The 25,522-nt window shown below is 48.2% G+C and overlaps 2 protein-coding genes across 2 annotated transcripts in view; one reads left to right on the top strand and one right to left on the bottom strand.

Moving 5' to 3' along the window:
• PPME1 (protein phosphatase methylesterase 1) overlaps positions 1-25,522 on the bottom strand; it is a 170,904-nt gene that overhangs the window by 115,175 nt on the left and 30,207 nt on the right. The window lies entirely within an intron of this gene.
• On the top strand, positions 1,814-23,753 carry P4HA3 (prolyl 4-hydroxylase subunit alpha 3). The gene is made up of 14 exons (XM_063304335.1): positions 1,814-1,818; positions 2,034-2,735; positions 5,381-5,523; positions 6,884-7,104; positions 8,433-8,582; positions 10,560-10,611; positions 12,202-12,369; positions 13,642-13,805; positions 14,804-14,868; positions 17,736-17,895; positions 18,171-18,233; positions 21,128-21,196; positions 22,181-22,277; positions 22,950-23,753. Exons 1-14 carry the CDS (start codon positions 1,814-1,816, stop codon positions 23,018-23,020), a joined length of 2,130 nt encoding a protein of 709 aa, XP_063160405.1. The 3' UTR covers positions 23,021-23,753.

Here is a 25,522-nt window from a genome sequence, read left to right as displayed (position 1 = left end):
TGCCACCTTTTCTTGATCTCTTCTTCTTCTGTTAGGTCCTTGCCATCTTTGTTTTTGATCATACCCATTTTTGCCTGGAATTTACCTCCAATGTTTCTAATTTTCTGGAAGAGGTCTCTTGTCCTTCCTATTCTATTGTCTTCTTCCACTTCCGCGCATTGCTTGTTTAAAAATAATTCCTTATCTCTTCTGGCTAACCTCTGGAATTTTGCATTTAATTGGGCATATCTCCCCCTATCACTGTTGCCTTTTGCTTTCCTTCTTTCTTGGGCTACTTCTAGTGTCTCAGCAGACAGCCATTTTGCCTTCTTGGTTTTCTCTTTCTTTGGGATGTATTTTGTTGCCGCCTCCTGAACAATGCTGCCAACTTCTGTCCAGAGTTCTTCCGGGACCCTATCTACTAAGTCCAGTCCCTTAAATCGATTCTTCACCTCCACTGCATATTCCTTAGGAATATTAGTGAGCTCATATCTAGTTGATCTGTGGGTCTTCCCTAATCTCTTTAGTCTGATCCTAAATTGTGCAAGAAGAAGTTCGTGATCTGAACTACAGTCAGCTCCAGGCCTTGTTTTTACCGACTGTACAGATGTCCGCCACCTTTGGCTGCAAAGGATGTAATCAATCTGATTTCGGTGTTGTCCATCTGGTGAAGTCCATGTATAAAGCCGTCTCTTAGGTTGTTGGAAGAGAGTGTTTGTTATGCAGAGTGAGTTGTCTTGGCAAAATTCTATCAGCCTGTGTCCTGCTTCGTTTTGTTCTCCCAGGCCATGCTTACCTGTAATTCCAGGTGTCATTTGACTGCCCACCTTAGCATTCCAGTCTCCTGTGATGAAAATAACATCTCTTTTAGGCGTGTTGTCCAGTAGGTGCTGCAGATCCTCATAGAACTGCTCTACTTCAGCTTCTTCAGCATTTGTGGTTGGGGCGTATATTTGGATCACTGTGATGTTAGATGGCTTGCCCTGAATTCGAATTGAGATCATTCTGTCATTTTTTGGGTTGTATCCAAGCACTGCTTTAGCCACTTTACTATTAATTATGAAGGCTACTCCATTTCTTCTGTGGTCCTCTTGTCCGCAGTAGTAGATCTGGTGGTCATTTGATGTGAAGTGGCCCATTCCAGTCCATTTCAGTTCACTGACGCCCAGAATGTCTATCTTTAATCTTGACATCTCACCAATAACCACATCCAATTTGCCCTGGCTCATAGATCTTACATTCCAGGTTCCGATGGTGTGTTGATCCTTAGAACATCGGATTCGCCGTTCACCACCAGCACCGTCGGCCGCTAGCCGTCCTTTCGGCTTTGAGCTAGCTGCGTCATCACGTCTGGGGCTAGTTGAGCTCATCCTCTGTTCCTCCCCAGTAGCATTTTGACCATCTTCCGACCTGGGGGTCTCATCTTCCGATGGTATACCGACATATCTCTGGTTGTACTGATCCATTTAGCTTTCACGGCAAGAATACTGAGGTGGGTTGCCATTACCTTCCCCAGGGATCGCATTTAGTCTGACCTCTCTGTCATGACCTTCCCGTCTTGGGTGGCCCTTCACGGTTTAGCTCATGGCATCATTGAGGTGCTCAAGCTCCAGCACCACGACAAGGTAACGATCCTTTGCTGAAGAATTCACTTTCTAGGTTAACCTAATATCTTGACCCAAAGGGCTAGGTTCGCCTCACACCACAAGCCACCCAAAGTTAATAATTAATTAAACCTAGTCTGTTGCACCAAGGCAGCTGCTGGTAAAGGGGTTGTGTGAACGCAGACAGGCTGAGCTACAGCCCCCTCTGTCTCATTTAAACCTAGCCTAGCATGCGGTGCAAACTCAGTTTCTCACTTAAACTTTGCGAAGCTGGCCTCAGGTTCCGCAGGCCCACGTGGTCCCTTGCAATGTGACCCAAGTGGTGGAATGTGCTCGCGGCTCCCGGGTGCGACATTCAGATGAAGCCAACCTCGTGAGCCAAGAACCACCACCCTCATGTGGAAGGGGGTGCCCCACGTGTGCAGCCACTAACATTTTGCGTCTCTGAAGGCTTGAGACATTTGGGGGGTGCGACCTGGAGGCCCAGGGTCTGGCTGCCCCCCACGGGGAGCCCGGTGATCCAGGCCGGTCCAAGCCCCCACTTCGCCCCAGGACATTGGCTGGCCCTCAAGACGGCCCCGAGCGGCGCCCCGTTCGGACTCTCTCCGTTGTCCCGCTTACCGCTGGCCGGCTTTACCCGCAACGCTGCGCTCAGCTACGGGGTGCAGGGGCGCCCCCCCCCCCGCATGCTCTCCTCCTGCATCCCTCGGATGAGCGTGAACCGGGGTGGCTCGGGGGGCGCCCAAAGGCTGCCGTCAGTCGCGCCTCTGCCAAACAACGCAGGTCCCCAGCTCCCCTCGCACCTTCCTGCCGGATCCTAACCCCGACCCCCCCCCGACAACCTTCCTCTCCCCCCCGAGCCGCCCCGCCCTCTGCCCGCCCCAGCTCGGCCCCGGCCCCGGCCCGGCTGCTCCCACTTCGCCGTCGCCGTCCCCTCCCCGGCCGGGCGGGCGAGGGGGCGGCGGCAGGCGCGATGCTGGGGCTGGCGGCGGCGGCGGCGCTGCTGCTGGCGCTCTGCGGGCGCGGGGCACCGGCGGAGACCTTCACCTCCATGCTCAGCATCCGCCGGGCGCTGGGCACTGAGCGGGCGCTGCTGCGCCACCTGCGGACCTACCTGGAGGACGAGGCCAAGCGGCTCCGCGACCTCAAAAGGTGAGGCGCGAGGGGGGCGGGGGGGGGGCGAACTGGAGGAACCTCCCTTTCCTTCCTTCTCTCCGCTCTCCCACTTTCCTTCCTTCCTTCCTTCCTTCCTTCCTTCTTCCCTCCCTCTCCCCTTCCTTCCCTCCTTCCCTCCTTCCTTCTCTCTCTCCCTCTCTCCCCTTCCTTCCTTCCTTCCTTCCTTCCTTCCTTGCTTGCTTGCTTCCTTCCTTCTTCCCTCCCTCTCCTTCCCTCCTTCCTTCCTTCCTTCCCTCCCTGCAAGAATAACAAGGCTTTCAAGCTCCACCACTGGCCAAGTGGCACCCTTTCCTTCCACATCTACCTTGCTGTTTTCCCTCCTGCTGACTCTGTCGGATCAAGGCTGCGGACATGCCCATGGCCTTTTTGGGGGATGCTATATGTAGTGGGTTGCTTTTGCCTTCTTCTTCCGGAATGTTTCTGCACCTTCCCTATCTAGCCTACAACCCTGGGATCTCCTGGTGGTCCCCCATCCAAACACTAAGTAGGTTGGACCCTGCTTAGCTCTCAGACCCAGAAAAGGTAGAAACCTCTTTCATCTACTTCGCATTAAATGTTAGATTTCAAAACAGAGACTGGGACACGGTTTGCATTCAGTTAAGTGGCCTCCCTAAAGCAAAGCTGAGCACTTTTCTTCTTGCTTTTGATTTCCTCCGCCAAGTTCTCTCCTGCAGGCCAAATCCCCCAGGTCCACGTGGTGAAAACAGCTAATGTAGTTCCCAGTGATTATTGCAAAGCACAGCTCTGGGCTCAGGAAAGTGGGGAGGAGAAAGCGCCAGATCCCTTTCGACCTGGAAAATCGAAGACCGGTAGTGCAGAAATGGAAAACTGTATTTTACCATCTGTTAAGCCCAAATCCAGTTATTATCGAAACTAGCATGATGAGTCAGTGACCCCTCTCATCATATTTAACTCCTTCACCACCAGAAGAGAAAACTTAGTCTTCACTTATGGGGTCTGGAATTCCAAACAAACCAGAACAAAAGAATAATTGCCATTAGGGTGCAAATCAGATTTGTTTTTAATATTGATTCAATGAAAATTAAAATGATAGGAGCATGATTAGGAGCCTAGAGTTATGAACAGCGCACATTAAAAAATGACAAAACTTCAGGTGCACCCTTGTAGCCATGATCTTGATTTTTTTTTGCTACACCCTGCGCACCCCCTTGCAGACACCCCTGGGTAATTTCCTCCACTTCTAAGCTATTTCTTGTTAATAAACCTTTTCCCCTAACACAGTGTTTCTCAGCCTTGGCAACTTTAAGAGGGGTGGACTTCAACTCCCAGAATTCCCCAGCCAGAACATGTGGACTTCAACTCCCAGAATTCCCCAGCCAGACATGCTGGCTGGGGAATTCTGGGAGTTGAAGTCCACGCATCTTAAAGTGGTCCAGGTTAAGAAACACTGCCTTAAACTATACCAAGGACAAGTGATGTGTAACTCTCCCAATGACAGACTTCAACTCCCATCACCCACAGTGTCATGTATTCTAGCTAGATCTAGTGGAAAGTCAGGCTGACGTGCTTCTCTAGCTGTTTAGCACACAGGACCCAGTTGTAACCCCACATCCCTCTTTGCGCCCCCCCCCCGATCAACATGGCACCCAATTTCCCATCCTTTTGCAATGAGGAAGGAATGACAGTGGGCAGCAGCAATAATAACAACAACAACAACAACATCCCATCTTTATTTTGTACAGTTCAGGGCAGCATACCTAATGCTCCTGCCTCCTATTTTCCCCACAAACAACAATCCTGTGAGGTAGGTTAGGCTGAGCCACTGGCCCAAAGTCACTCAGCCAGGTGACAGTTAAAAAAAAACATGAATCACCCCTCAAAATTTATGCCTGCTGATTTTCTAGCCCTCAATCCCCCCCAGGTAAATACATGGGGGTGCCCTTCTTTTTCCCCCACAACAACCCTGTAGGGTAGGCTGGGCTGAAAGAAAGAGAGAAAGAAGAGAATGACAGGCCAAAGGGCACTTGGTGAGTTTTCCTGGCAAACGGGGGGCTTGAATGCCTGGGTGTCCAAGGCGAGAAAGGGGCAAATATCAACATGGGTATGATGACATCCACAACTGGCATACAATCCTTTTAAGCACTATGTCTCGCTGTTCACACCTTTGCAGCATTTGACTCCTGCATAAGTCAAGATGATTAAAGGTTTGCAAAGGGTGGGCCAGCCCCATGCGGTCAACCAGACCAGGAAATCAACTCCACAGGAAGGCTAAACCTACTTTTATTGAGATGAGCTATAATTTTATTTATTTATTTTATCAAATTTAAACACCACCCATCTCACTATGCAAGTGACTCTGGGTGGCTTACAAATAAAAGAATAGCAGAACCTTGCAAGTCTGATTTGTGCTGGACCTCTCCCCCCCTCTTATACTACTGTGAATTAGGGAGGTGTCTTTCTGAGACTCTTCTAAATGGTACCTAGATGTTCTGGACTTTAAAAAAATGTGTGGGGCCCCTTTGCCTTGGCCATGGAGCCTACATATCTCTGCCAAGGTCATCTTCCTGACTCTCTACAAGATGGGGAGGAACCCACTGAAAACTGTGCATAGGGGAAGTACCCAGTGTCTTCATTTCCCAAATGTTATTTGCGTTTTCCAGATTCTACCAGAAGATCCAGGCCTTACATCAAGGAGCGAGCGGCACCATGGCTAACCCCTTGCTGGCGTACGCCCTGATCAAGAGGCTGCAGTCCGACTGGAGGAACGTGGTTTATAGCATGGAAGGCAGCGAGAATATCCAAGGTGCAGCTTCCTTGCAACTGTTTAATTGCAGGAGGGAGAACGTTAATTTAAATGGTGGGTGGTCTCCATCAGTAAGACCAAACAGTGGTCCATGGGAAATCAGAGCCTTTGCTTCCTAAAGGGAGCAACCAGGTGCAATCCTCAACCAGACCATGAGCATCAGAGCAACATCTCCAGCCAGTGGCACAGAGGGGTACCATGCTTCTGAGAGAGCAGCCGACAGTCCCCATTGCAAAAAGAAGCCAGATTTTGCATTACCCTCCATGAATTTGCTTAACCCTTTTTAACAGGTAGTTCTCACTTAATGACCACAATTGGGACCGGAATTTCAGTTGCTAAGTGAATCAGTCATTAAGTGAATCCAACCCAATTTTACAACCTTTTTGTGGCGGTTGTTAAATGAATCACCATGGTTGTTAAGTGAATCACATATTCTCCACTGATTTTGCTTGCCAGAAGCTGGCTGGGAAGGTCAAAAATGGTGATCACATGACCATGGGACACTGCGACGGTCATAAATGTGAATTGGTTGCCATGCGCCCAAATTGTGATCACGTGACCAGGGGGATGCTGCAGTGGTTGTAAGTGTGAGGACCAGTCATAAGTTGTTTTTTTCAGTACCATCATAAGTCTGAACTGTCACTAAATGAATGGTTGTTAAGTGAGGACTACCTATAAGACAGTGTTTCTCAACCTTGGCAACTTTAAGATGTGTGGACTTCAACTTCCAGAATTCCACAGCTAGAAATTCAAGGGTTCCTCCAGGGTCAAAAGGTTGAGAAAGGCTGATGTAGAGAGTAAGGGTGAGGACCTTGATGGAGACAGGTGAGATCTGTTACAAGGGGAAAAACCTATCTTGAGTCCAAAACAAGCGGAAAATATGTAGAAGTGGCTCAGACAGACACCTCCCTAATTCTCAGAAGTATAAGAAGAGGGGGGAAGTACATCACAATCAGACTTGCAAGATTCTGCTATTATAGCTCTTCTCAATAAAAATATTGATATCAACTTGCAGAGTTGATTTCCTGGTTTGGTCAACCTAGCGGGGCTGGCCCATCCATTGCAAATCTTTAATCATCTTGACTTATGCAGGGGTCAAATGCTGCAAAGGCGCCAACAGTGTGACCTAGTGCTTAAAAGTACTGTATCCCAGTTGCAGAGCTGGTGCATGACGCTGTGGGTGATGGGAGTTGAAGTCCGTCATCGGGAGACTTACACATCACTTGTCCTTGTATAGAGTTTAAGGCAAGTGTTTCTCAACCTTGGGCACTTTAAGATGTGTGAACTTCAACTCCCAGAATTCTCCAGCTTTCTAGCAAAGATCACTGATGCTCTTGTCCCAACCCAACCGGCTTTTCAGCCCTGAAGATAAACTACCATCGATTAGAGGAGAGTCTACCTCTCTTTGAGGACCTTGAAGGAGCAGCACGGGCACTAATGCGACTTCAGGATGTCTACGCCCTGAGCGTCAAAGAGTTGGCCAAAGGGAGATTTCGGAGGACAAGCAGTGCCCATCTGGATATCTACCATCCCAGGCAGGACTTTTCCCTGTCTGCTGATGACTGCTTCCACATTGGTAAGGTGAGTGGCTGAAGCCAAGATAGCCAAGAGACGATTCCTTGGGCAAGGACACTGGAGATTTCCACCGGCCCCAAATGGGGTGATCTAGCTGGTGGCTGGTTGGCTTGAGTGTCCCATTTCGCTAAGTTGCTTGTGGGTGGTAGGGTCTGGGGGTGAGGTCAAAAAAGGCAAGATGGCGACAGCAGCAGCTTGATCACAGCTCATCCTTTTGAGGTGCCTGCGAACCAATCGGCAGCGTTATGTACCTGCCATGGTCACTTGCTGCACGGTCAGTAAACCTATGACCAGAAGTTGCAAGATGACCAGGTGTGCAGGATCTCAAGAACTTTAAACGCCTATAACCTCAGCAAAATAGTGTCCTGAGCTCCAGATCCAAAAAAGTCAAGATGGGGCCACAGCTACACAATTGAGTCATCATCTTGGTTTTTTGTTACCTCCCCGTATGGATATCCCAGGGGAAAAAACCTAAATTTGATTTACTTTTAATTATAGTATAACGGTATGGGAAAGACCTTGGGAGATGGGGGTGGGGGGTGGGGGGGGAGAAATGCTGCCAAGGGAATGGTCAGATAAGAGAGGGCAGAGCCTGCAGCTGCATAATGGGGGGAGAAAAAGGCTCAAAAGGGACCCTCCCTAGCTTCTCGGGCTGTAAAGGAGATTTGCACTTGCAGACTTGCAAGATTCCGTCAATGCAGCCTTACAATAAAGTAGGATTAGCTGATCTGGTCTTGCTTCCTGTCAGGTCTACCTGGTAAGGCTGACATATAGTGAATTTGATTGATTGATTGATTGATTGATTGATTGATTGATGTTGCTCTTAGCAACTACATATAGACCTCCTCCAGGAGGATCTGTCCCCAGCCTGGTCCTTCAGACCTTCCAGCAATGCACCCATCACTGCTGTAATCCAGTCCATCCACCTTGCTGTAACTAATTAGAATTCATTAAATTTAGAGCCGTTCATATTTGTCCTTCGTAAGACATCATAGCTGCTTCCTCCCATATCCTTAACCATTATAGTCTGGTGGCAACTTCTGGAAAACCTCTGAAGGCCCAACCCAAGGATTTTGCGGAGACTGCCTGGGTCTGCCTGGGTTCCCCCTGAATGGCACTGTTTACTTATAAATAGGTGGTCCTGCAAATAATCTGGCCTCAGGCCATGCAGGGTTCTGGGATGTCCAACTGTGAAGGAGGACCAGTTTTATTCCAAAATAACCCAGCTGTCTGGGGTAGCAGTAGCATAAATCCAGGGGTGACCATGATATCCTCCTGTCCTCACAACCCGTGTGGCTTTTCCCCGCAGTCTTATCTGCCCCAGTTTCTTACAGGTTGCTTACGATATGGAGGATTATTACCACTCCATCTTGTGGATGGAGGAAGCTGTCAGCCTCTTCCGGATCTCCTACGGGAACTGGAACACGGAAGATGAGGGAAGCCTTGAAGATGCCCTGGATCACTTAGCGTTTTCCTATTTCATGGTAAGCCAAGAGGTGCAGCTTCCAGCATCTCCAGTGGCTTTCGGTTATTCCAAAGGGCCCTCCTTCCCTCCCTCCCTCCCTCCTCCCTCCCTTCCCTCTCCTTCTCCCTTTCCCTTTCCCTCTCCCCCTCCCTCCCTCCCTTGCTTCTCTTCCTTCCTTCTTCCCTCCCCCTCCCTCTCTCCCTCACTCCCTTCCTTCTCTCTCTCCTTCCTCCCTTCCTTCCTCCCTTCCTTCTCTCTCTCCTTCCTCCCTTCCTTCCTCTCTTCCTTCCTCCCTTCCCTCTCCCTCTCCCCCCTCCCCTTTCCTTCCCTCTCCCCCCCTTCCTTCCTTCTCTCTCTCCTTCCTCCCTTCCCTCTCCCTCTCCCCCCTCCCCTTTCCTTCCCTCTCCCCCCCTTCCTTCCTTCTCTCTCTCCTTCCTCCCTTCCTTCCTCCCTCCCTTCCTCTCTTCCTCCCTCCCCCTCCCCCTCCCTCTCTCCATCCCTCCCTCTCTTCCTTCCTTCTCTCTCTCCTTCCTCCCTTCCTTCCTTCCTCCCTTCCTTCTCTCTCTCCTTCCTCCCTTCCTTCCTCTCTTCCTTCCTCCCTTCCCACTCCCTCTCCCTCTCCCCTTTCCTTCCCTCTCCCCCCACTCCCTCCCTCCCTCCCTTCCATGTGGCAGTGTATAACAGACTCAGCCACACAAGCCACAGCTCTTTTGGACCCGTGTAACACCCTGTCTCAGCCCTGGGGAAACAGCCAGGTCTTCACAGACCTCTGGAGCCCAGGAGGCTGGGGAGATCTGAGGCAGGAGGCTGTCCTTCCGGATCGTAGGGGGCAGCGGTTCCAAAGGGCAGGCACCACAACAGAGAAGGCATGGCTTGTTGGTCCCACAAGATGACCTTGTTCAGGAGAGGGGAACTGGAGCACGCCCACCCTGTTGGGTCTGGTGGGGCAGGCAGAAACCCTTGGCAGTCCCGCAAGTAATGTGGCCCCATGCCGTGCAGGCCTTTAGGGATGATAACCCATGCATTGCACCCAAAAGCATACTGGAAGCCAGTGCGGGGGTATAACCCAGGGAAACCTTGGTGCACCCCAAACTGGGCAGGGCTCCATTCTGGACCAGTTGAAGCTTCTGAACGTTTTTCCAGGGCAGTCCCAGGTAGAGCGCATTGCAGCAGCCTCATCAAGGGATGAGTGACAGTGAGCAGGGCCTCCTGGTTCAGGAGAAGGTGCATTTGTGCAAACACCCTAGGTATGGCTTCTACCTGCTCTTCAAGCAGGGGCCATGAGTCCAGGAAGACCCCCAAATTGCACACCAACTCTGTCTGGGGGAGCGCTACCAGACCAAGAGTTAAAAATGATGTATCCACAGATCCAGGAGGCCTCAAACCCAAAGCCACTCAGCACCCTGTTCTTCTCCATCCAGACCCTTACAGCCTCCAGGCACTGGGTAAGCACCTGGATGCAAAACCTCAATTTAATGAACTGTTGGGGAGAAGGAGTGTCCGTTAAATCCAAATGTCCATTAAATCTGAATTTTCATTTGCTCTCATCTATGCCCTTTGCATAATTATGTAAGTACATCAATCTTGTCAGATGTCTGGATGAAGCTGGATTTAGCACATATTGGGGAGTGTTTGCCTACTAAATGGAAGCGCCGTTAACACAAATTTTGTCAGTTTCTTCCCAAATCTATTAAATTGAGGATCTACTCTAGTTTTAAAGAAATATGGGTGGAGCAAATCCTGCAATGGCCAAAGATAATATTTTTATAAAAGATGCCCAAGTCTTGAGTTTGGGGTTGCTACAATGGTGTTTCATGGGCAGCATGAAACCGCCTATGGAGTTTGTGGCCAAATTTTTAAATTGGGATCAGGGTGGGGGGCGGGTTTTGCTTTGAAATTCCTATAAAGTTGTCTTTATTTCTATAAAATGTTAACTATCCACCTCTTTTCTCTCTCTCCCCATCCCCCCCACCTTTCAAAATCTTATTTTTGCAAGGCAGGAAACATTTCTCACGCCTTAAGGCTGTCCCAGGAATTTCTTCACTATGGTATGTGCTTTTTGAAAAGAAATATCCAGATTCATCTGGGCCATCTGCAGAATGTTACAAATGCTACGCTTCAAAAACTGTATTGCTAACACATTCCATCACATCGTAACTGCCAAAGAAATACTATAATTACCCGAAAGGGAGGCAACCCTGAATTCCAAAATACCATGAGGATTAGAGAGATGAAACTCACCTCTTTCCATTCCTATATTCTCAGCAAATAGGACAGGCCTCCCGTCTTAAAAGTGAGTTATTTTCGGAAAAATACAGTATACCCTTCCTTTTGGGTAAAATATGGTATTTGCATCTGAGTCCCAAACTTTAGCGAATTAAGAAGGAGAAGAACATTCAACATCACACTTTGATTCTAAATTTGCTAATCAGGAAGCAGTGCTGACTCCTAAAAATAGCTTAATCATGACTAATGTAGAATTACTGTAAATAATCTCAAATTACTTAATTTAGAATTGCCCGTGTATGATTAATATACCTTCAGAAAAAGCTTGGAAAGAGGCATTTAAAGTGCTCCTTATAAAGTTTTCCAATTGGTAAGTGTATCTTGCACCATCGTTAGTTTCAGACACTGAGTCAGTCTGCAGTTAGAGCAACAGGAGCAGCAAAAACATTTTTCTTGCCAGCTGGAAATCCATCCTTTTGTTCAAGAAAAAGGGTAACAGACGTGAAGCCAGCCACCAGGTTTTTCAAATTGTGTTCTGCAGAAGTTGTCGGGGGCCTGTGAGAGGGTTAGGAGCACACCATTGCATCCACCATCTTGACTTTCTTGACCACACGCTGCAGTCCCCCCTGGCATTTTTCTCAAGAAAAACCATTCCCTGAACCTTGATTTGTTTGGCTAAAACATTAACCTCCCAAGAAATTGGGAAATTCATAGTTTTAATTTTTCTACATCGGAAATATTGCTTCTGCATTTACAATAAGAGGTTTACTTTTTCTATTTACAATTAATGGAGGAACTTTCTGGGGCAGAAATTGGAGTAGCCCTTTCCGTGAAAGTCAAATAGCTACCAATTTGCAGAAGTAACTTACAACAAGGGCACAGTTTGCCCTCTTGCCAATTTTCTGTGGGTACAGTTTTGCCTCTTGATTAACGGTTCCATTTTTTTTTTCAAATTAAGAAGTTCCAAAGCCTGAAAAGTTTGAAACCCCCTGCCATATAATGCCCTGTTTACGCATTGTGGTACAATATCTGGGCTGCAAGAGCCGAGATGACCACTAGATGGCAGCAAAGGGACAAGCGACCCTCCTAAGCCTTTGCTCCCAACTAGTGGTCCCCTGGATCTTTGCAACTCAGATATGGCAATGCCTTTTTTTACCCACTCTTCATTATTATTCTTTGGCTATGGATGAAGACTGCCCACTTTCCTTTGACTTGCTCTGTTCCTGTGCTGTCAATAACACCTTGATGCACAGCTCAAGATGTTCTGGCTGTGGGTCCTAAGGAAAAGCAGCGGCTTCATCCGTTTCAGTGTGCCCGAGCACTATTAAGGGCAAAAGACAAGGAGAAAAGGGGGAAAAATATCTTTTATCCAGGTCTGGAGCATGGCTGGAACAGATTCTTCTCTTAACCAGACCCAGGAAATGAGCGGATGGCAAGGAACGTCCTAAAGTATGAGAAGCTTCTGAGGACCAATCAGGAGGAGGGCGAAGAAAGGGTGACTTTGCAGAGACCCAACATGACCCACCTGGAGACTAGAGATGCGTATGAGAAGTTGTGCCAGAGGCTGGGGCCCCAGGTGGGTGAGACACGGAGGCCTTACTGCTGGGAGGTGTTTTTAGGATGAAGAAGCATCTACAGTAGGACCACAGAATGATGGGTTCCTGGGCATAAGCCCCTCCGAACGTAGTGAGACCTATTTATTTTACTTGCTTTTATACAGGCATACAGGTAGTCCTCGTTCAGCGACCACAATTGGGACCGGCCACTTGGTCGTTAAGCAAAATGGTCGCTAAGTGAAACCGTGACTGTGCTTATGATCTTACTTCAGCTTTCCTTTGCGTTACAGACCTGTGAAGGCTGTAAATGTAAGGACTGGTCACAAAGTTACTTTTTCATCACCGTTGTGACTGTGAATGGTCGCTAAACAAGGCAGTCGCTAAATGAGGACCACCTGTACCTTGTTTTATTGTGCTTCACTTTAATGCACTTCGCAGATATTGTGTTTCTTTACAAATTAAAGTTTTGCGTTGAGCAAGTCTATTGGTGCTGTTTTTCCAACAGATTAGCATTTTTTAGCAATAAAGCATTTTTTAATTCAGGCATGTACGTTGGTTTTTTTAGGCATAATGCTCTTGAGCACTTAATAGACTACAGTATAGTGTAAACATAACTTTTATATGCACTGGGAAAGCAAAAAGTTCTCATGACTCGCTTTATTGAGATATTCGCTTTATTGCGGTGGTCTGCAAAACCGAACCCGCAATATCTCCAAGGGATTCCTGTTTGTCTCTACCAGATTTATAATGTGCCTTTTCCTGGGAATGCCAGGGGCCTTCCATGGGAATCTCCTTTTACTTTGTGCCTACAATCTCAACCCTGTAAGGTAGGCTGTGCTGAAGGAGAGGGTCTGACCCAGTGTTTCTCAACCTGGGCAACTTGAAGATGTGTGGACTTCAACTCCCAGAATGCCCCAGCCAGCACAGCATGGCTGGGGCATTCTGGGAGTTGAAGTCCACACATCTTCAAGTTGCCCAGGTTGAGAAACACTGGGCTAATCCAAACCTTCCTTGGCGGAAAGTTGGACTCGAACGTGGGTCTCCCCAGTCCAACCCCAACCCCTTCACCACTCTGACTTCCTTAGAGTTAGATGCTGCTGAATCCCAGTTCATTTCTATCACTGTTTCTAGTCCTCATGGCTCTCCCAACAGCTCCTATTGGCTTGCAAAGGAAAAATAGTGTCTCTGATCAGCTGGGGGGTGGGGATTTTCAGTGGCAGAAGCAGCCCCAGTGCCCCGGGATTGTCGCTTTGCCAAACGGTCACCCCGTCGTCCTGGCCTTCTTTCAGCTGGCAGCCCCCAATCAGCTCTCCTGCTCCTACGAGACCAACAGGAGCCCTTGGCTGATCCTGCAGCCGCTGAAAAAGGAAGCGTTGCATCGCCAGCCCGAGCTGGCCCTGTACCACGACTTTGTCAGCCCCTCGGAAGCCGAGAAGATCAAGGCGCTCGCGGCCCCGGGGGTAAGCGGACACGGCGGGCTGCATGCCGTGGGGGGCTTGTCTTCAGCAATTCGAGGTAGCCCAGCCAGAGGTCAACAGGTGGGATGGGCCGGGGGGTCAAACACCTGCAGATTGGCAGGGAGGAAGCACATCACTCCAGGAGATGGCATCCCTCCCTTGTCCTCTGCCATTGTCCCTTGTCATCAAGGCTGAATGGGCGGCTCAGCAGTATCAACAGCCAGCTCATGTATTGGGGGTCTTCCCAGGAGATCCACGGGGAGGGGCCTGGTTTCAAGGGATTGTGCCATTGAAGCCCTGTCGCTTGGTGCCTGTGTTGCCATGTTGACCTTTTTGACACCTGCCCCCATGGATGACTTATGAATAAATAAGCAGAAATGGAAAATCAGTGCTGAGCACCTTGATGTTCCATTTTTACTTTCCTTGCAGGGGTGTCCTTGGGGGGAGGCAAATCAGTCAAGAGGGCAGCTACAACTGTGTGGTTGAAGCCCCACTCCCTTTTCGCAAGCATTGTGAGAATGTGGTTGTGGCTGCCTCCTTGACTTTTTTGACCCTCTCTCCCTTTGCATTTCCCATCCTCACAAATTTAGACTTTCAAGCCTTGTTTCTCAACCTTGGCCACTTTAAGACGTGTGGACTTCAACTCCCAGAATTCCCCAGCTAGCAGGGCTGGCTGGGGAATTCTGGGAGTTGCAGTCCACACGCCTTAAAGTGACCAAGGTTGAGAAACACTGCAATAGAGACTGGCTGAATTGCAGAGTGTCCCACAAAGGGGGAAAATATTGGTGCATTTTCTGGCGTTCTAATCCAGGTGCCAGTTCTTATATAGAACATCCTAATTTCTTGAGTCAGGAACAGTTAGAATTATTTTAAGTGAATTGGCTTATATTCTCCATGAAGTAGACATAAAGATTATTTCAAGTTAAGTTCTTTTCTTTCTCTCTCTCTCTCCCCCTCCCTCCCTCTACTTTTCCAACCCCTCTTTCTCTGTATTTCTCCAGTTGCAGAGATCAGTGGTGGCTTCGGGAGAAAAACAGGAACAGGCCGACTATCGGATAAGCAAGAGGTAAATTCCTTGCCACAGGGTAATTGTGGATCTTGTTCTACCAGGAATAAGATAAAACAGTCCTGGCTTTGCAAAGTGGTTTTTGGCTGAGAGATGCCAGCGCTGGCCCTGAAGTGGAAATGGACTGGGAAAAGCAAAAGCTTTTTAAAAACTTTTCCACCCTGCTTTTAAAAAGGATGTGAGGCTGAGTGGGCACAGCACGCATGCCTGGAACTCACTGAGGCAAGCAGAAATTCAATTTGCTTAATACAAATTATATCCTTAGACAAGCGCAGAAGAAAAAGTCTGTGGGATAGCAAGAAGGCATCAGATGAGCTCAGCTCAAGGGAATCCTTCCTGTTACCTTATATCTTCCAAAGGCCCGGGGAACTCCTGGCCACTAGGTTGCCAAGAGAGCTGTAAAACTCTTTACTTAAGGGCCAGACTCAAGATGACTGTCACCAGGGATGGCTAGGGAATCTGAAAAGGGGGCTGTTCTAGTGTTACAGGACTCCCAGTCATCGGAAACTTTGCAGAATTAGTATTTCTTAATCACAAAAGACCCTAACCCCACCTCACTCAGTGCAAAAGTGGGTAACGAGGGTGAAGGGGCCGGAACCTGGAGCCAGCAAATCTAAACCAGGTTCCTTGTGTTATTTCCAAAGCGATGCATGTAAAAAAAGGGGTGGGGCCTCAGTCGTGGCCACCATCTTGACTTTGTTGACCCCCTCTCTCCAAAGACTCCCTGGCAAAAAGCCTAAATGTTAGATTAATTACAGCAGGGTTTCTCAACCTTGGCAACTTGAAGATGTGTGGATTTCAACTCCCAGAATTCCCCAGCTGGCTGGGGAATTCCGGGAGTTGAAGTCCACTAACACAGCAGTTTCCTTATCCAAGTTGCTTTTGTGATTTCCCAGCCTGGCCTGCAGACCTGAGATCTCCTAGTGGTCTCCCATCAGCGTACTAAGCATATATGACTTGCTTAGGTGGATCAGGTCAGCCAAGGTCTTTTAACCATATCTTGCAGACACCCCTAAATTTGACCTCCTGGAGATGCAGCTTTGGGCATCTCCAACAAACGCCTTCCCAGCCTCTGACTGAAGTGAGCGCCTCACGTCCCATTTACCTATGAAGTGCTAAATTGGAGTCAAGACCTCCTTTTAGGATCAAAGAGAGACCTGGCCAGCCTCTTCTCCCCTACTATGTAGTCAGGAAGGAGCTGGGACCTAAGAAAGGATGGGCTTTGCCAACCTCAAAGATACCAGTCCTGAATTGGCCAGCCTGGACCGAGAGACCCCTCGCCTGACGTGGCTCAGGTGACACACAGACCTTCCTTAAATGTTTGGATACATCCGTCTCCTCACAAGGGATTTGTGACACCATCGCACCATCACTGTGGAGGTGTAAGACTAACAAAGATGGCTCAAAGATGTCATCAATCACTCACGAGGAAATGGTGTCCTCTCCTTAGCAGACCACAATTTTCTGAGAACTACTCAGAAGCTCAGAGGTTCCTCCTCCTCCTCTCCTCCGGTTCTTCTACCGTCTCTGGAAAGAGCCCAACAGAGCTCCTCCTAAATGTTCTCCATCCATTATTTAGAAATCTGGCATTTTTCTTCCAGGGCAGCTTTCCTTTGCTGTTTAATCCCCTGAAATGCAGGCAGCGTGTAAAAAGGGACTGTGGGATTTGCACCGCAGGACTCCACGGGACATGCCTTTCTTTGAAGTGGCTTTGAGCAAGCAATTTCACGGGAGGTGAAAAGTTCAGAATCTCTGACTTACCGTCCACGTCTGCCTTGTAAAGCATGTCTGGCTTTTCTTCTCTATAACTTTTTCTCCAGAGGGCAGGATTTATAACCGCTATTAATCATTTCCCTTCCCAGCAAAGCCGGTCTCCCATCTTAAAGTTGCCAAGGTTGAGAAACACTGCCTTACGGTGATAATGACTTAACCATATTTTGCAAACTTTTTGAGATGTTTAAAGATTTATCAGCTAAGAAGAAAACTTACTCTCTCAGCTAAAGGAAGGGTGGTATTAATTCTGAGTACACTGAATGGTACAAAGGGCAGGTCAGCTAAACATGGGAAGTTGATCCAAGTCTTTCAAGGGCAGCCAAGATCAACTGGTGCTGTGCCTAGCTTGGAGCAGCTGTTTTTAGAAGAAGACAATACAAATATTCCACCGGGGTCTTCTGCCACTTTGGCCCTAAATTAGAGATGGACGGACTGTAGCAGAAGCTTTGCAAACGTAAATCAGTGCTGTAAAACCCCACCGTCACATTTAACATGAGACAGTTCCATTGAGGAAGTGGAACTCTGAATAATATCAGTAGTATTGGCCAGGCTTACATGTCACACTAAGCCAGAATATGTTAAATCATGGTTTGTTGAACAAGCCATCATGGCCTGGCTCCTATGCAACGCTAAACCATAAGGCTGGGTTCAACCTGATACAAAGCCAGAAAACAACACTGTAGGGGTGTTTGCAGAAGGGAGGGTCAAAAAAGTCAGGCTGGCACTGCAACTGTATGATTGAAGCCTTGTGCATGTAAAAAGGGGTAGGACGTCAGTTACAGGGCTGGGCCGCCATCTTGACTTTCTGACCACCACCATCGGTGCCCTTGCAACACGACATACAGTATGCCTTAGAGCAGTGTTTCTCAGACTTGTCAACTTTAAGATGTGTGGACTTCAACTCCCAGAATTCCCCAGCCAGCATGGGAAATGGCTGGCTGGGGCATTCTGGGAGTAGAAGTCCACACATCTTCAAGCGGCCAAGGTTAAGCAACACTGTCTTAGAGTTATGGATTAAGTAACTGAATTTCTCTCTGATGGAACCTAATGTGGGGATAAGTGTCAGACCAAATATATCCCTGCGTCTATTTCAGTGCCTGGCTGAAAGACAACGTGGATCCCGTGATCGGAGCTTTAGGCCGACGGGCTGCAGCCTTGACAGGCTTGAACGTCCAGCACCCTTACGCAGAATATCTCCAGGTGGTCAACTATGGGTTAGGAGGCCACTATGAACCCCACTTTGACCATGCTACTGTGAGTAAACCTGTTGCAGACCTATTGAATGTGAAAACAGCTTTTCATCTTCAAATGCAAAGATAACCAGGTTTAGGCTTAACGGATAACCAAAGATTTGCCCAAAGGGATAGAACAAAAGGGAATGTCGTCATGCTGTAAAAAACAGAGAGATGTCAGAAAAGGCGCTGAAGGCTACGCTGAGAACTGACCCATGTACCTAAACGACACGTGCACGTTGCAAACCCAGTTGCTTGGAATCGTTTAGCATCACTTCTTCTCTTCTTCTGATATAGTCGAGAAAAAGCCCCCTGTATCGGATGAAATCCGGCAATCGAATAGCCACGCTGATGATCTATGTGAGTTTTCAGTCCTTTTGTGTTTTCTTCTTTCTTGGGCACCCGAGGCAAAATTGGATTTGTGTTAGCTTGTGAAGAAGTCACGGAAGTTCCAGGCGGAGGGGTGTGCCCGCGATCACTTCCTGGGGAGAAACACCCCCTCCCCAAATATGGTGGGATGCAATTCTGAGACGTAGGATGGTGCTGTAAGGATGCAGATGTTTATTCTATATGTCAGCGGGAAAAACCTCCCAAAAGAATTCCAATTCACAAGGTTCGATGATACAGAGAAAAGGGTTTACTTGTAACGCATTTGCAAAGGCGGGTCCCTTCGTGCAAGAAGGAACAAAGAACAAGGTTTATACAAACTTTTTATACCCTAAATCTGTCCTCCCCCCCTTTCGGGGGCTCAGCTCACAATCTTCCTGTTACCTTGAAGTAGCCACCTTGATTTACACATTTACAATGTCAGCAGGATGTCAGGATGTTCCTACAATCCTTATCGTTGTTTTTGACTCGGATGGCTCACCAGATCCTAGTTTAATTTACATAAGGTCAAGATAACCGTGATTGTCCTTTTGTCAGGAAGAGGAAGAACAGACTTGTGATGCAAGTAATTAACACATCCCCGAGACATTGATCACATCCTCAGGAATGTGCTAATCACCTCTAAGGTTTTTTTCATGCATATCAGGGCCTGTACTCCCTCCTTACTTCATAAGAAAATTTACACAATCTTTAGCAATCCCTCCCCCTTGCTTGGCCTTGCTGGCTCCAGCTATTACCCACTATTATCAGCTACAAATTCTCAACCTAAACAATCTTATTCACACACCCACATCCTTGTCTCATATATTCAAAGTTCAGGGTCCGTTCACCATCTGTGGCTGTCTTTTCGCTTAGTCATGAGTTTGAGGCACCCTTAGGGGATGCTCTTCACCCCCCCTCTCCCCTCACATATAGAATAGGATTTTTTTTTATATTTAAGATGTTGGCTTTGTGTAAAGAAGTAACTAAATGCCTCATTTTATTTTTACTATTTTAGTGATCCATGTTTCTTTCCCCTGCTGGCCAAATCCAGACCCTTATCGCTTACAGCTCAGGTGCCCAACATGGGCTGCCAACCCCTTGGCTCCCTGGACCATTTAACTTTTCTAAATAATATTAATAACAATAATAATAACAACAATAAATGTTCAAGTCCTAACCAAGAACCTAAGAATTATTAAGGTAGCGTCTATATCCTCAGACACTACCTTAATAATTCTTAGGTCCTTGGTTAGGATTTGAATTATTAAGTTTTTACCAGTCTTTGACTGTGAATCTAATTGTAGATTAGCATAATAATAATAATAATAATAATAATAATATGATCTAAATCTACTTGTGTGGCTGCCCATCCTGCAGATGTGACTTTGGGCAGCTAACAACACATCAAAAACAATACAAAGAACCATACAATATCAAGAAAACACCACAATGGTGATGCTAAGAATGCAAACAGGTGTTTTGTGACCTGGCTATGCTCACCTCAGTAGCCGTTTTTGTGATGGTGCCTACAAGATGCTCCCCAAATTTCAGATGGGTTGGGAGCACCTGCTCAGGACTCCCCCAGATGTTGTGCATTCATCCGTACATGGAACATGGATTCCAGCACTTCGGGCAAAGAGAACTTCCATATTTTGCAAAATTGCAGTGTATCTGCCGAGAACTGCCTATTTGATGCCCTTTGCAAAAATCTGATCTTCTCGCCAGCCTGGTACAAAACGTTAAAGGAGTGTAGACTGTCCTGACAAGCAGGAACCATGCCAAGACGAGATTCAGATTCAAGAAAAAAAAAAGCTGAAAGTTAGGATGGGGGAGACTTGGCTGGGCAGTAGCTGGCGTGGACAGGATCTGGGGGTCTTTGTTGACCCCAATTTAAACATGAGCCAGGAGGGTGATGCAGCTGCCGAAAAGGCCAATGCTCTTGTGGGGTGCATGAAGTCTGGATCATGGGAAAGAATTGCCCCACTGGAGTCCTGTGTCTAGGCACCGACTCTAAAACGGTCATCACCACACTGGCATGAGTTCAGAAGATAGCTACCAAGGTGGTGAAAGTCTGGAAATTAGAAGCCAAGCCGTATGAGGAACAATCTGGGTATATTTAGCCTGCGGAACAGGCCACGGACGGGAGGTTGGAGAGCAGCCTTCCGATACCTAAAGGGTCGACATGAATGTGTTTGAGGTCTTCAAACATAGACTAGAGAGCTGTCCTAACAGCCAGGAACCACGCTGAGACGAGGAATAGGTCTCTAGTGTTTATTACTGCTACATAAGACAGAAAATCCTAACAAACTGAAGAAGCGTGGGAAAAAGCCAGACAGATAAACCCCAAAGTCAAGGCGGGTCTGTTCTGTGTCTCTTTGAATGACAGCTCAAAGTCTCTAAACTATGCATGCGTTTTCCCCCCTGGATAGGGGCCCCCTCCTGCTCGCCATCAGTGCCCATGACATGGACCTGCACAAGGGATCTCTGCGCCTGTGGTGCCAGTGAGCTTATGATATCATTAGCACAGCGACATCATGCTATCTGTGATGTGGTGGTATCCATCAGAGCCCTGTATAAATCAGGGTTCTCCAAAGTGGTCAATATTGGCCTCCAAGGGTCAATAGCACTGTTCATTGTTGTTGTTGTTGTTGTTGTTGTTAATTAAAGTAGTATTTATTAAATTATTTTCATATACTGTAATAAATGTTTGGGGGCCAATGAACAATCTGAAACTTCACGAAGGGGTTGATGAGCTGAAGCGTTTGCGGGGCCCTGGAATCAATGAACTACCCACTGTAGTTAGCGTTGATTGTATTAACATGCAGCCCCCTGCAACAGGGGCCCCTGAGATGAAATTCATCCTTTCTGCTGCCTTTTTCGCTCAGCTGAGTTCAGTAGAAGCTGGAGGGTCCACAGCCTTCATCTACGCAAATCTGAGTGTGCCTGTCGTCCAGGTGAGCCATGTCCTCTCTGTTTTCTGCTGATTCAAGAATGGGTGGAGAGGCTTCAGCAGTGGGGAAAATCCAAAGGTGTAAAAAAAAAATCAGTAACCACAATTGTAATTCTGAGAGCCATCCTGGACTTTATGCGAGCTGGGATGAGGGGATACCTGACCTTTTCCAACCTAGGTGGCTTCTAGATGGGTGGACTTCAGCTCCCAGAATTCTTGGCAAAGGTGGTGATGGGTGGGGGATTGTGGGAGCTGTACTCCACACCACTTGAGGTGTGGGAGAGGTCCCTGTCCTTGTGCCATTGTAACTGGGCGCAAAGGAGGGACATACATTTGGTGGGTGATAGCAACCTTATTTGGAAATTCTGCTGCAGTCCACACAATACCTGGATTCCTGGATTCCCTTGATGCACTGATTTAGAAACTAACCTCATGAGTTTGCAGAATGTGCTGAGATACCCCAAATTAACCAAGTAGCATGTTGTGTGAATTTGGCCATTAAGTCTTCCACCGTCGCGCCACTTCCACCCAATGAGTTCAGCGAAGATAGCCATGGATTCTGCCATTCTGGCACATGAGGAATGCCGACAGGTGTTTTGTAACCTGGCTATGCTCACCTCAGTAGCCATTTTTGTACCATGATACACAGATCCATGCGTACACGCCCCTCCCAAGCAATGCGCCCAGCTAAGATTAAATCAAAGTATATGTAGGCTACGACAAAAAAGCAAAGATTAAGCGTTGGTTTCCAACCGTCTGGAGCCAGCGCAGATGTGCATCACGATGCCGGGGAAGCAGGACTGTACATCCAAGCATCATGGGGGAGTCTACAGCCGGGGGTCAAAAAAGCCAAGATGGGCGTTGGTCACGCCTGCCATCTTGACTTTTTTGAACCCCCTGCTCACCGTGCGTGGCCCAGCCTGGGCTGTGGGCCATCTCCGTGTGGACACCCTCCCCCAGCCTCTTGCTTCCCTTGTCTTGCTTGAAGAACGCCGCTCTCTTCTGGTGGAACCTGCGCAGGAATGGGGACGGGGACGAAGCCACCCTGCACGCCGGCTGCCCGGTCCTTGCGGGAGACAAGTGGGGTGAGTAAGTGGGTGGCCTCCCCCCCCAGGCCTTTCTGACTGCCACTATGGGGAAGCTGGTCCTGATGCCGGCGGTGCATCAGAACCCCGCGAGGCCAGGCTCCCTCCAACGCCTGCTGAGGACCTGGCCTTGATAACGTAACGCTCTGCCGGCATTGTGTTTTTATCCGCTTATGCTGCAGTGGGTACGTGGCCTCAGAACTGGCCTGTGGGAAAGGGAGAGAGAGGCCTATCGCATTAGGAAAGTTTGTGTTCGCTGGGTCCACGTGTAACGTCTTAGGATATATTAAGCTGAAAGCATTGTTGGGAAATGGCTGTGGGGTAATTTCCAGCTGAGTTGGCACCCAGCATATTCCCAGAATCCCCCAGCCAGCATGGGTGGACTTCATCTCCCAGAATCCCCCCGCCAGCATGGGTGGACTTCCATCTCCCAGAATCCCCCCACCAGCATGGGTGGACTTTAACTCATGCTGGCTAGGGCATTCTGGGAGTTGAAGTCCACACATCTTAAAGTTGCCAGGGTTGAGAAACGCTGCCATAGGTGACAGGGAGCCATTCAGTCCTTATATTGATTTATGTGATGATCCTTAACTGGATGGAAACTTTGCAAAGGGGTGCGATGTCCACGCCCACACTCCTCCCACGTCCTTCATCCTCCCCATCTCTCAACAGTGGCCAACAAATGGTTCCATGAATACGGGCAGGAGTTCCACAGGCGGTGCAGCACCAACCCGGCAGAATAGCAACCCCAAGGGCTCTGCGGTGCTTCGGAAAGAAGAGGCCTCCATCTTGCAGCGGGGTTGGGGGGGCGCAAAGAAGATCTGAACACCTGACTCCCCCTGCCCCCCAAGCTGCACTGCAGAGACGGCTGGAGGGCTGAGGCAAAACCGAGGCGTGTCTTGGCAGGAGTTTGGCAGCGAGTGATTTAACTCGAGGACTGGCTGACAGGTGGGGGAAACTTTCAGGGCTGCAGGGAGGGAAGCACAGCTGGGTGTCCCGGTCAGAGGGATGGGAAATGCTGGTGAGCTGTCTGGATATTATGGGATGCGTCCACCAGTTGCTGAAGTGGGAGTCGTGTTTGTGCAGAAGCTGAATTCAGCAAACGGAGAACAGCATCGACCCGAGACACAACGGGAGGTGGCCTGTTGCATCTTACGGGCTTTTGGTGGTGGCGGCGATACAGGGCGGGGGAAGCTCACAGATTCAAGAGGGGCTGATTGGCAGACAGACTGGATGTACAGGCAGTCCTCGCTTAACCACCATTTGTTTAGTGACCATTTGGACTTAACAACGGCGCTGGGAAAAAATGGCTTACGACTGATACTCGCAATTACAACTATCGCAGCAATCCCACGATCACAGGATTGCAATTCAGGCGCTTGGCAACCGGTTCACATTCATGACCATCGCAGCATCCCACTGTCACGTGATCGCCATTTTCGACCTTCCCGGCCAGCTTCCGGCAAGCAAAATCAATGGGAAACCATGCAATTCACTCAATGACCATGTGGTTCGCCTAACAACCATGTGATTCATTTAATGACTGCCACAAAAAATGGTCATAAAATCAGGTCAGATTCGCTTAACAACCGCATTGCTTAGTGACCAAAATTCCGGTCCCAGTTGTGGTCATTAAGCAAGGACTACCTGTATAGTCGAGGGATGAAAAATAAATAAATGCTTGTGGACCTGGAGCTAGGATAGGTTGCCGATTGAGGCAAAACAATACAATCTCCCAATGTAACTGTGGCTGTGCGATCTGTTCACAGGAGCATTCCCCAACCAGTTGTCCTCCAAATGTGCTGGGACTACAGTTCCCAGAAGCCCACATTGGCTGGGAATTCTGGGATGTTGTACTCCAACCCACCTGGAGCAGACTTGGTTGGGGAAGGCTAGTTCTAAAGATCAACTCAATCTTCCCTCTGAGCATTAGGGTCTGATTTTAACTGGAAGGGGTGTGCAGAGCCACATGCCCCTTCCTGATTTGGTTGGGTTGCATCTTCCCCACGTGAGAGAAAATCCTCAAAGCAGCATTTTTGCACAACATGCCAAGCTGGGCTGGCACAACCTCGGGTGGGATGTTCTGTGCCAACGCGATGTGTAAATCCTGGCTGTTTGGCTCAGTATATTGTGCCAATGCAGAGGAACAGGTTAATTCTGTACCCAGATTTGTGAGTGCGGTGTGAACATGCCTGCTTCTGATGCCAGACCCCGTTTTCTTCCTTGAAATGTGGGATTTGGCAGCCTGGCTTCTAAACTGATGTCAGCAAGAAAGCATTCAGCGGCTGGTGGAAGATCCGTATTTCTTCTCATTGCTGCAAAAGCCTACCATATTTCGTTTTTGAAAATGTGTCAAAACAGACAGATATCCTTCAAGTCGATATTGATTGCTGTGACTCCACAGATACGGGATTTGTGATTGCTTTCATCAGGAACGTATTTGTTTTTTTACTTCCCAGTCCAGCCTACACTCCTGGGATCTTCTTGTGGTCTCCCATCCCAGGACTAACTGGATCTGACCCTGCTTAGCTTTGGGGAGGGGGGGCAGCCAAGACCAGCTAAGGACTGACCAATTGAGGGGAAATCAGTGATGAACAGATTCCCAGCAAAACATCTGTTGACCTGTGGGTTGCAGGGTGTACGTTGCATCCCCATATTCGGTGTTTTTTTCCATATTAAATTGGTATTAACTTTTCCGTTTTCAAGAGTAATATATTGCTTGTGCCCCAAAGTGTGGCCCCTGCAACATGCATACAGATACATATTTATGCAGAGTCAGCAAACGAGGTTGGAATTCTTATTAGCCTCTTTAAACATTTAATTATTCTGTTTTTAACAGACAAGGAAAAGTAAGGAGTGATGCAAAAGACTAGGCTCCCATTCTGGGAGATTTTACCACCAACAGATTTTCAAACGTTGCTGTAAAAAAGCTGAAATGGGATATATAGACACAGAAAAGGAGAAAGCAGAATCATCGTAATCAGATGGCCTTGATCAAAATAGGCACAAGCTGGGGATGGCAAAGCAAGTTTAAAAGAAATGCCAGAAATTGCGCTTTTATCTTGCTTTTTTGGGGTGGGGGTGGGGGGAATCAAATCTAACCTGGGGTAGGGAGCATTATTGATTTAAAAAAAATGTTTCACTTGATCAGCTCGAAGTCTGCCTGCTCCCAGCTTCCTACGCCTGGTATCTTGGGTGTAAATTGGACTGCAACTCTCATCACCCCCAGCCAGCTTCTGCACGAG

Source organism: Candoia aspera, chromosome 5, assembly GCF_035149785.1.
Source record: "Candoia aspera isolate rCanAsp1 chromosome 5, rCanAsp1.hap2, whole genome shotgun sequence".
Classification (NCBI taxonomy): Eukaryota; Metazoa; Chordata; class Lepidosauria; order Squamata; family Boidae; genus Candoia; species Candoia aspera.
The sequence above is the reverse complement of the archived record's forward strand: the minus strand, read 5'-3'. Positions and strand labels throughout refer to the sequence as shown.

Bases quoted from the DNA above. Each gene is read 5' to 3' on its own strand.
- P4HA3 (XM_063304335.1), top strand. The intron at 7,105-8,432 runs GTGAGTGGCTGA...AGTTTCTTACAG, and splicing joins ACTGCTTCCACATTGGTAAG to GTTGCTTACGATATGGAGGA. The intron at 22,278-22,949 runs GTGAGTAAGTGG...ATCTCTCAACAG, and splicing joins CCTTGCGGGAGACAAGTGGG to TGGCCAACAAATGGTTCCAT.